Source organism: Ictidomys tridecemlineatus, chromosome 4 (assembly GCF_052094955.1).
Source record: "Ictidomys tridecemlineatus isolate mIctTri1 chromosome 4, mIctTri1.hap1, whole genome shotgun sequence".
NCBI classification, from domain to species: Eukaryota; Metazoa; Chordata; class Mammalia; order Rodentia; family Sciuridae; genus Ictidomys; species Ictidomys tridecemlineatus.
In genome coordinates, this window is record NC_135480.1 from 105,663,785 (window position 1) to 105,675,435 (window position 11,651).

Genomic DNA, 11,651 nt, shown 5'->3' on the forward strand with positions numbered 1-11,651 from the left:
TGGCCCACTAGGGAGGTAAATGTGGCTAGAGTCCACCTAATCAAAACAAAGTCTAAATACAACTATTCAGTAGCGTGTGAACTGAGAGGATAAATCAAAGTACACACAAATTTTAGTTTTAAATATATATATAACTAGTTCAAACATACACATATGCAAATTATACATATATAAACATACACAAACATATAATCATCTGAATTCATATACTAATTACTATGTTAAAAGACTTCCATCATTATTGATAAATTGTGTTTTACATGTCCCTAGTACTTCCCACAGGATGCCACTTTTATCATATCCTTCCAGCATTTATATTTGACTAGATTTCAAACTTTCTCCTCTTTGCATTGTCAATAGTCTTCTTCTTTTAGACTTATAGTGTGTACAACTATTCCTTATAAGTGGTTCTGCTTCCTATGGTTTCAGTTACCAGTGGTTCAGCAAGAAGGCTGAGTTAAAGTAAGATATGTAGAGAGAGACCATAGTCACATAACTTTCATTGCAATGTATTGTTATAACTGTCATTTTTACTATTATTTACTGCAATGAATATCTTCCTGTGACTATAAATTAAACTTTGTCATAGGTATGTATGTGTAGGGAAAGCCTCAGTATATATATAGGGTTTGACATTATCCACAGCTTCATCCATAGGTGGTCTTGGAGCACATCCCCCATAAATAAGGGGGTACTACTGTATTACTAGTTCTCTAACATTTCCTCAATAATTCTTTCTTTTCCCAGAGTTCTTAGGCATAACTCAAGCTTTTATACTTTTCCAAAAAAATTACACATATTTGATTAATAAGATACACCTTCAAAACCACAGAGAATTTCTAGATTTAATAAACACTGAGAAGCACACAAATTTCATGGAGACATTACTCACACATCACATATTGGTGAATTGACAAGTAGTTGTTACATTCTTCCTGGATGTGGGCCTGTTCACTGATGGGTGAAATCCATCCTAAACTGAACCTTTGGAAACATCTCGAAGTAGTTCTCAATATTATATAATAATATTTAGTAAGCACTGTGCTCCATAAACATCAAGACATTGTACTATGTTGTTGAATTAGCTTCTTACTTCTTATAAAAATACCCAAAGAGGTCCATGCTGTCAGTATGTCCACTTCTGCGAGAAGAAAAAAAAAAACTGAATGTTTCATAAATTAGGCAGGTTTTCCAGCAAATAGCAGTACTGGAATTCAACCTAGGCTTGGGGGGACTCTAGAGCCATCTAAGTGATAAATAGGAAGATAGATGTGTAGTTGGGTAGACAGATGGTCAGAAAGGTAGAGGGAATGACAGACAGGTAGATGGATACAGACAGAGGCAGTGAACACCATTTGCCCACTGCTGCCAAGTGCACCAACACTCACAAGTCCAGCATGCTGCATTTGCAAGCTGGTCGGGTTAACAGATGGACAACCAGCAGGGTACAGATTGAAAAACCAGAGCAAGAGCTGTGGAATACACAGCTCTGAGGTTTCTGCAAAACCTCCACAAGGAAGTAGCAGGCAAATACGTTCTGTTTTACTGAGCACGATGTGGGTGAAATTGCTCTCTGTAGTTGCAGAATTTTGTTTTTCCCCTTTCCTAGTTACTGATCAAGAGACAGCCTCAGATGCTCCGGAGAAAAGCTCTCTCTCCTCTCAAGACCCTCAGCAGCCCACGAGTACTGGTAAGTGTCTAAATCACTGAAACGTGACAAAAGATCGTGCCTGCTTGGGAAGGTCATTATAAGTTTTAAGAATATTTTTATTTTAATTTTTAATAAGACCACACAAGACCCCCTCCCCTCCCACTGGCTCCAGCTTTGTGTTGTCCTGAAATAGGGCTACATCAGGAGGGCTGACGTATAATGGAGGACAAGAGAGCAACAGCATGCCTTGACCGTTCAGTACTATTTTGCTGGAGATGTAATGCACGCACACACAAAATTGCACACACGATTATGAACTTGAATTTCCTCTATGGTAAATGACAAGGTTGAATTCATTTATGAGGAGACTCATTCTTGTTTTCCCCTGCCTAGAGCAGAGCAAACACAAAACACAGATTTAATTTCATTCCACACAGAGCCCAGAAGGAGGAGCTGGGATCTGGTATTGTTATGGAATAACAAAATCATCTTTGAAGACACATCAATTACTTGGTTGTCAAAAACTTAGGTCATTTTTTTTATGACAGCATTGAGCTATAAGACCAATTTAGAAAGCTTGGGTTATAACTACAGTTTTATTTTTAATTTTTTTATATTCCCAGATCTTTAGGCAGTGAATTCACTAGATGATTAAATTGGAGCAATAATCATATATTTAATTTAGCCTGATAGTTTACCCAGCATAGTCTTTGGCTAAATAACAAGTGCTCAGAAAATTCAGAATGAATGAATAAATGTTATTTAATGAACAGATGAATGAATTTGTTTTGGTGTTTTGAGCAAGAAAGTCTCATTCAGGATGCCATAAATTCTTCTATGATCCTTTTCTATTTCTTGTGATATCTCTATAATAATTTCATTTGGTAAGATAAGTGTTTTCACATCATTATCATGTTCATAGTTCTGAGTATCAGATCACATTTTTAGAAATGTGTACCTTGAATAATGTTTAAAAGTAAATGTTTGGGGGTTTTAAACACTGATAAATACAACATGTACCATACAATTTTCAAGGGCAATGGAAATTGAAAATATTATGAAGTGGAACAGCCACATCACTTGCTTTAATAAGCCAATATTTTTAAACGTGTTTAGAATCTGGTTGTCTTTAAATTGGCTAGCACCACTACTGAGCAACTCAATTTCCTGCTCTGTGTTTTCTTATACAACATAGGATTTAAGAAATATGGTCTCTAAAATTCCTTTCAGCTTCCAATTTCTGTGATTTTATTGTCACTAATAACACCCATTTTCAGCAGCATGGAAGACTTCATTCCCCTCTGGGTCCACACAGTGGCGCTGTGCAATGAGCTAAAAAGACTTCAAATGGAAAAAAACAGGGAGAGAAAGAAAATTTGGAAAAAATATGCAACAAAATCTGAAAAAGCCATCTTCTATTTTTATGATCTGTCTTATCAGGCAACATCATCCTAGAAAATCCTATTTCTAAAGGAGAGGCAACCAGAAGTTTGAATGACAACTGAGGCTTTTACTTCAATATAAAAAGCATTGTTTTGTGCACCTGGGATTATAGGTTCCTATTCAAAACCTTGGGATGCCATATCTGCATGTTTAGTGATTATTTTGAAGTGTCCTAAGGACCTTCTTTCTAATATTCCTGATCAGGAAGAAAGTATGAAATAACAGTATAAATTTGGGGTTCTAGAATTCCAAAATACTCTTTTGATGTTGGTTCTGCCATGAATTTGCTGCAGAACTTTAGGTGATTTATTAATTCCTCAAAACCTCGCTGTAGTAAGAAATAAAAGATAGCAAGCGCTCAGTTAGGGCCTGGTATGTGGTAAGCTTTCAACTAGTGTCTGCCTAGCCAGGCACAGCAGCTCGTAGTTTTAACCCCAGCAATTCAGGAGGCTGAGGAAGGAAGATCACAAGTTTTAGGCCAACCTTGGAAGCTTAGCAAGTCCTTCTCAAAAAATAAAAAAGTACCACAAAATAAATAAGTAAAGTAAAAATAAACATTTGCCTAAAAAAAAAATAGTAAGTCAAAGGGAACTTAACCATTGCAACTATTTGTGGTGTTTTTGCAAGAAATAGTAGTTCAAAATGAAATAAGCCAGATATAGAAAGATAAATGCTACAAGTTCTCTCTCATGGGTAGAAGCTTAGAAAGCTGATCCAAAAGTAAAACAGTAGAATAGCAATTACTAAAGGGTAGCAATGAGACTAGATGGAGGTTGTATAACCGTTACCAAAATACAGTTAGATAACAGGAAAAAGTTCTAGTGTTCCACAGCACAGCATAATAACCATAGTTTATATTAAACAATGATATATTTTAAACTAAAAGAGAGGAGTTTGAAGGTTTCAAACAAAGAAATGATGAGATAAAAACTCTACCCCGATTTGGTCATTATACACTGTATCCTATAAAAATGTATAATTATTACATTATTTAAAAAGAGAAAATAAAAAAATTAAATCAGTAATTTTAAAATGAGCTTTTTTAATAAAATGAGGACCACTTAATATGGCTTTCAAGCTGCTTTGGTCAGAATATATACAGTTATATAGGTAGCTATAATCTCCGTTCATTTTATGGTGCTAAAATAGAACAGTATACACTGAGTTATTTACAATGAACAGAAACCTAATTGGCTCATAGATTTGGAGGCTGGAAAGTCCAATGATGAGGGGGCCACATCTGATGAGGACTTTCTTGCTAAGAAAGGGTAGGAGAGACAGCAAGAGGGGCAATCCACTCTTTTGCAGGAATGGCCTCCATCCATTTATGGAGGATGGAGCTTTCACCACCCTCTTAAAGGTTACATCATCGCAATGGCAACTGAATTTCAATATGAGATTGGGAGAGGACAGGCATGCAAGCTACAGCAGTTATATGCAAAATCATGAATAGATGACATAGGCATATAACATTTCTTACTTTCTTTCACCATAGTCTCAATGATGGAAAATTCCAGTATACCAGAGATTGACAAGGAAGAGAAAGAGCAAACTACTCAGTACCTTGACTTGACCATTGGTAAGTATCACCCACTGTGTTTAGAATAAATCCTTGACATTTTAAATTGGAAATGTTTAAATTGGAAAAATTCAATGGCCTTCTCCAGTCCTCATTTTTCTCCTCGTTTCTGCCCTTTATGACACAATGGGTTAATCACTCCCTTGTCCCTTCTTGACTTAATTGCCTCCTGCCTTCCTTGACATCTTCCTTTGCTAACTACAGTTTTTCTGTATTCATTAGCTAACTCCAGTTCTTCCTGACATCTTAAATGTGGGATATGGCTCAGGTTTGTAGAGTGATTTCCTTACATGTACAAGGCCCTAGGTTTAATCCCCCACCCCACAAAAAAAAAAAAAAAAAATTAAATTTGGGTAATGTGGGATTACTTCCAATTTTACTGCTTCATGTTTTGTACTTTTCTTAATTCTTAAAGAGTTTACCCATTCCCAAGATTGTTACTGTTGCCTATAGGAGGAAGATTTTCATACCTGTATTTCCAGAACATTCTTCTGAGCATTAGTCCCAGTTTCATTTTTCTGTCTCTCTAACCAAATTTTCTTTCATCTCCTTCACTCAACATTGCTAAAAACCAAATAGCAACTTTTTCCACAAAATCAGCTTGTCCAAAGCAGAGCCCCAAATCTTAGTGTAATCCTTTATAATTGTGGATATATAAATGTAGACATATACATATGCAATACCCCCCAGCTTATATAAAAACAGCCAGTTTCCAAGGAGGTTTTTTTTTTTTTTAAGAATTTAACCATTATTTTTTGTTTTGTTTTGTTTTGTTTTATGTGGTGCTGAGAATCCAACCCAGTACCTCACATATGCTCGGCAAGCACTCTACCACTGAGCCATAACCCTAGTCCCTCCAAGGAGATTTGAGTCTTTTTTTTTTTTTCAGGTATATTGTCATTATCACTGCCACCCCTGAATTTAGAACCTCATAATCTTTCATAGAGATATTGTAACATCAGTTTCTCTTCCTGGGGTCCATGTTTGGCTCCTATTGACAAAATATCCCTTTGCACTCTGCATACCTGTGTTCTGAAAACCTTTATGGCTTCCCAAAGTATGGAGCACAGAGTTGAGCTCCCCCCCACACACCACAATAAAGTACACCCCTCCTACCTCTGCAGTCCTTCCTTTAAAGAGTCCCTGCAAGATCCACATGTTTCTCTGAAAATATCATCATGTTTCAGCCACACTTCCCTTGTGTATCCTAACTGCCTGATTGGAAGGAGGAACATCTTTATTGGCCTTGCTTCTCCTGCTAGGCCAGTATCTTCCCTGAAAACTTTCCTGGCCAATTCAGCCCTCAGCAACCTCTCTTGACTCTGAACCCCGGAACACATTATTGTATCAACATATGTGGACCTAGAATTTTGCATAAGATATCTCACTTTTGTTTGTTTTTGTTAATTAATTTATTTACATATAGAGAAAACTACCCCCTCAAACATAGGAATTGTGTCTTAGGAAGCTCTAAGCATGATATTCTCCACATGGCTGGCACTCTTTAATTACTTATTGGTTGAGATGAAGAACATTTAGCAAAATTGTAGCCCATAGGATCAGAATTCTAGGTTTAGAAATACTTTTTAGAGCTCATCTTGTTTATCCCCAAATGCCTTCATGAAGAGTCACATTTAACCTAGCCAAGATAAGTAGATTTTCATTTGATTTAGTTAGTTCTCCAATCTCCTTAACAACCTCTTTTGCTACCTGACTACATTTTGCTAAAAACCATTTCTTACAGCTAATTTGAATCTCCTGACAATAAGTCAATATTCTTACATGCTTTCTCTAAAAATGAAAAATAAGTATTTCTATGAAATTAAAACAACTTTTCAAATCATCCTGTTACAGAATTGCTTTGCTTGTTTGTGTGCCTGCTCTGCCTGTTTGCAGAACGTGAATAATGTGTGTTCTTTACCTTCAGCAGTAAGCTCTGCCCCATCTCTTCATCTGGGCTCTGACTTCGCCTATAAAACATTGTGGAAGTATTGTGTATCCCTCAATAATCAAAGGGCAATGTAAAGAACACTGCCTAAAATCCTCTCATTTCCCTTGTAGAAGCAAATCCTCAGTATATCGAATTGACGAGGAAGAAAAGTGGCATTCTGCTGCTCACCCTGGTGTCCTTCCTCATCTTCATCCTCTTCATCATAGTGCAGCTCTTCATAATGAAGCTGCGGAAAGCACACGTGATATGGAAGAAGGGTGAGTAGATAAAGATACCGATTAAAACAAATAGACTCTGGCTTGACACAATGGCACACTCTGGCCTGAAATCCCAGCAACTTGGGAGGCTGAGACAGGAGGATTGCCAGTTCAAGGCCAGCTTAGCAATTTAAAAAGACCTTAAGCAGCTTAGACCCTGTCTCAAAATTAAAATTAAAACTGGACTGCAGATGTAGCTGTGTAGCAAAGTGCCCCTGGGTTCCATCCCTAGTACCAAAATAAATTTTAAAAATAAATAATAAAATATATAAACTCAACACACACCAGAGTTAGAAGAAACCTTAGAAGTTATTTAGAATAATTGTCTACCCAATTCATCCTATAAACATGTAACAGGATTCAATCCTTTCCTCCCAAGGCATTATCTGGACTTGTGCTATCTGGTACCGGAGCCACAAGATGGTTATTGATCAGTTGATGTGTGACTAGTCCCTAAAAAGATGTGCTGTAAGGATAAAATACACACCCAATTCAGCATACACACTAGCATGTTCACGCAGGAATATGACATACTAACAATCATATCATGGGTGTTCTAGTCAAATAAGTCATGTTATTGAATCAATTTCACCTGCTTCTTCTTACTTCTTGAATGTGTCTAGTAGAATTCTTTAAATCACATGTGTGGCTTCTACAGTGCTACTAGACAGTGCTGATCTAGTCACATATGGCCTCTGTACCCTCAGAACTGTGTATTACCAAGGCAAAATACTGCAACTTTGAAGATCTCTGACTTTTTTTTTTTAAGTATCATGTCTACTAGTTTAATATCTTCTTTGGACTGTTACTAGACTAATATGCTCATTACAAATCACCTAGAGACAGGGCCTGACTTTTCATCATATCTCTGCCTGCTCAATAGGCAAATGCCATAGGATTATTTCAGAATTTCCCATTAACTATTCACCCCCATCATTCTTTTAGGGGTCCTACATTTGTTCCCCTCTGAAGGACATTATTTGCTTCTATTCTTCTGTCATTGAACTTCATCATTCTTATAGTGCTTTGTCCAGTGCCTGTAGGAATACTAGTAAAGACTAAAAGCTCCATGTTGAGTTAATGAGAACCGGGGGTACACAGGAACATGATAAGACAGCTATTGTTCCATTACTAAGGCATCAACTTATTCAAACAAACATTTCTACATATGAATGATGTCCAAGGCTCCAGAAACTAACAATTTAATTTTCTTTTCTTGCAGAAAAGGAAATTTCAGAACACACCCTAGAAAGTTACAGATCAAGGTCAAATAATGATGAAACCTCTTCCCAAGAGAAAAATGGACAAAGTATGTCAACTGTGTAACCTGATGTTAGAAAAATAAGATTCATTTATCAATTCGATTTAAGGAGAAGGGAGAAATATCAAAGCTTGATTTGCAGAACTAGAAAATCAACCTCTCAAATCACTTTGAAGATTTAAAGAAGTGCATCTCAAAAAAATAATTGGGCCAGATACAGTGGCACCCACCTGTAATCCCAGGAATTGGGAGGCTGAGGCAGGAGGTTCACAAGTTTAAAGTCAGCAGCATAGGGAGGTCCTAAGCAATTTAGCAAGACCCTGTCTCAAAATACAAATAAAAAAGGGATGGGGGTGGGCTGGAGATGTGGCTCAGTGGTTAATTGCCCCTGGGTTCAATCTCTGGTACCCAAATAAAAATCAATCAGTAGCTAATGTCATGTTGTGGAAGGTATTCCACATGGGGAAGCCTCCCCTGACTTCTGTCACACACTAGGGTGTTGTGGGTCCTTCCTGGGCCCCTGAGTGTGCTACATACACCTTTACTATGAAGCACTTCCCAGACCATACTGTGATTTCTGGTGCCTTTGATTTAGCTACCACAATATTCTTTCATCTTGTGAGTAACTGGATTTATCCTATATCCTTGGGTCCTAGCACAGGGCCTCATACAAATGGAGTGTTTGGTAAAGTTGTATTGAATAAATGAATATCAGCTTTAACTAATTCAAGCAGAAATGTTTCAGGTCTTTTGGGTAGCTCCATTGTGATTCTTGAAGCAAAATAAGTAGAGAAAATGAAAAGAATCTTAATGGGAAGGAAGGTGGGGTGGGGGGGCATTTGATGAAGATCCAGTAGGCTAGTTTTAGGGAGAAGAGTAAGAAATGTATACTTTTCAACTATTTTATGTCCTCCATGCAGATTACTTTATTCTGCCTTCGAGGAGCTTCAAGAAATATAGTGAGCTTTGTCTCTAGGTTCACTTGGTTTGACTGAGGTTTTTGTAGGAAGCCCCCGGTCTTTTATAATACCTTTGTCTTTCGTTTTGTTTTGACCTAGTAAGTGCACCATGGAAAGAGAGAATAGATGTGCTCACAAAAGGCAGGGACACAGTGAATTGACTCTGTGAGAACTGGGGGAAGGAGGAGGAATATGTGTAAACTTCATCTGACTGACCCTTGGGTTACAAAGCATAGAGAATGATGTCATATAATGTGTAGCTTCCTATATTTTTCACAGGTGAGGGAACCAAAGAAGTGGGAGGAGAATTATGCCCCTTAGCAGGAAAAGAAAACCCCTTAGCTCAGCTGCTAAAAAGCAGAAGCCCTTGCAGTTCAACTTAGAGGAAATTTTAAAATGAGGACCTGCACTCAGCCCGTCCTCCACAGACAGGGATATCCCAGGGGCTCACCACGCTCATAGGAGGTGGCACTTTCTCTTGGATTCGACCTCCTCCTTCATCCTCCCTGCCTCAGCACCCTCAAATCCAATGTTTTCACTGTATTTTTTTTTTGCACATTTAAAAGATATTCTGAATAGCTGCCTCCACGTCTAGTTGCATAGCTTCGAGGGGTCTGCCCCCAGCCCTGTATTTCCCATGAGCCCTGTTATTTTTAATATGCAGTTTTGTTGAAGGCATTGTGCTTTTTTTAGCAACACACATGTTATACAGCATAAATGTCTGCATATTTCATTTCAGTTTTTTTAGTAGGTTGTTTATGTGAACAAGACTTTTTAAAAATTAAGGTATAACAATGTATTCAGACCACTTATGTGTATCAAGGACTCTTAGGTTTTGTCAGATGTGGACCTTAAAATTATGATGCCCCATCAAACCGTTTCAAGAAATGGGTGCAATGTTGTTCAGGATAAATGTTCATCTTTATCTTTTATTTTTCAGCTTCTCACTCTAAACGTTGCATGAATTATATCACGAGATTGTACTCAGAAGCAAAAACAAAGAAGAAGGAAAATGCAGAACACTCAAAATTAGAAGGAAAGCACACTCATATCCCAGAGAGCATTGTGTAGTGCTCCTTGCAGCAGGAGATGATTTTTCAGCCAGCCACGCCATCAGTGGAGCAGCCCGTGGGAAGGAGCATCAGTTTTGTGACATGAAAAGTGTCCCTTGAGTGCAATGTGAGATGGTGTCTTCTGAGCCAGGGCAGCAACATGGGGACCAAACCATGAACAGAAAGCTCATGGTTTTAAAAAAAAAAAAAAAAATTTAAAGAAAGAAAGAAAGAACCTATTATTCCTGACACTACTTCAGAGCCCCTGAGCCTGTGGATCAGGGTCAATGTGACCAGCTAATATCTTACCTTGAGAGAATAGGAGTGTTTTAGATACCGGGCTCTAGTAGAACTTCTTAAAAAAAGAATTCTTTAAAAATATCTTTTCTTCTGGTCACAAAATAAAGATGTTTGAGATGAGAAGTACCTAAAGAAGATTTCTGATCTTAGGAGGTTACTTTCAAGATGGACTTTAAGAAGATGTAACCAACACGTGACAGGGAGGAGCCATGCATCACAATGAATAAATCCAGGATGGACCCAACAGCCCCAAGACACAAGCTGTGAGCTCAGGAAGGACCCAAGAATTAGCCTTTCTTATCTTAGACTTTACTGCTAAATCACTTAAGCTGACCTGATAGACAACCTGGTATTTCCATGTACAAAAGGAAATAATGAGTTTATTGACTGATCATTGACCTAATGAATGGTTTTTAAAAATTTCTTTAAACCAGGCACAGAGGCATATGCCTGTAATCCCAGCAGCTGAGAAGGCTGAAACAGGAGGATCACAAGTTCAAGGCCCTAAGCAATTTAGCAAGAACTTGTCTCAAAATAAAAATATAAAAAAGGGCTGGGAGGGTAGTTCAATGATAATGAACCCCTGGGTTCCATCTCTAGTACCAAAAATTAAAATTTTTTTAAAGGTCTAAAAAAATTAAAATTCTTTAATAAAGGAAAGAACGTATAATTGTTTTTCGAATGATTGTGATCCAAGTTACACTTCCTGCTTCACATATATATGAAAGTGACATGGGACATGTATTTTTATTTATTTTTTCCTACCATTTTATTTAAGGCATAGTGAACTGGCATTATGTAGTATATCTCTCAGTGTTTGGATCTGAATAAACCAATTTTAAGATAACACACAAGCACACCCATATATGAGTTTGTAATTTGTTACAGGGACCAGATCCTACTGTGACGATTTTTAAAATTTTTTTAACAATCACAAAATTTTAGAAAAGCATAAAGATGGCACAAAGCACTCTCTGATTCTATTTGAGAGTGAGTTGACAGGATGCCCACCACCCTGCTGCCAAATACCTCAGTGTGTATTTCCTACAAACAAGGACACTCTCCTTCATAATCACAATGCAACCATCAAAATCAGGAAATTATCACTGTTATGTTTCTGCTAATAGTCCTCAGATGCCATTCAAGTTTTTCCAATTATCCCAGTTGTCCTAAAAGACCCAGCTCAGATTCACACTTC

General features: G+C 37.5%; 1 protein-coding gene across 1 annotated transcript; it reads left to right on the forward strand.

The window, feature by feature from the left end:
* The first annotated feature begins 1,340 nt into the window (after positions 1–1,340).
* Crtam (cytotoxic and regulatory T cell molecule) lies at positions 1,341–11,123 on the forward strand. Its single transcript, XM_013359961.3, has 5 exons — positions 1,341–1,690; positions 4,590–4,673; positions 6,735–6,881; positions 8,104–8,190; positions 10,042–11,123. Exons 1-5 carry the CDS (start codon positions 1,555–1,557, stop codon positions 10,170–10,172), a joined length of 585 nt encoding a protein of 194 aa, XP_013215415.1. The 5' UTR covers positions 1,341–1,554; the 3' UTR covers positions 10,173–11,123.
* Positions 11,124–11,651: the final 528 nt, after the last annotated feature.

Coding starts and splice junctions, on each gene's coding strand:
- Crtam (XM_013359961.3), top strand. CDS start 1,555: ATGTGGGTGAAATTGCTCTCTGTAGTTGCAGAATTTTGTTTTTCCCCT. Junction 1,691..4,589: donor TCAGCAGCCCACGAGTACTG/GTAAGTGTCTAA, acceptor CTTTCACCATAG/TCTCAATGATGGAAAATTCC. Junction 4,674..6,734: donor GTACCTTGACTTGACCATTG/GTAAGTATCACC, acceptor TTTCCCTTGTAG/AAGCAAATCCTCAGTATATC.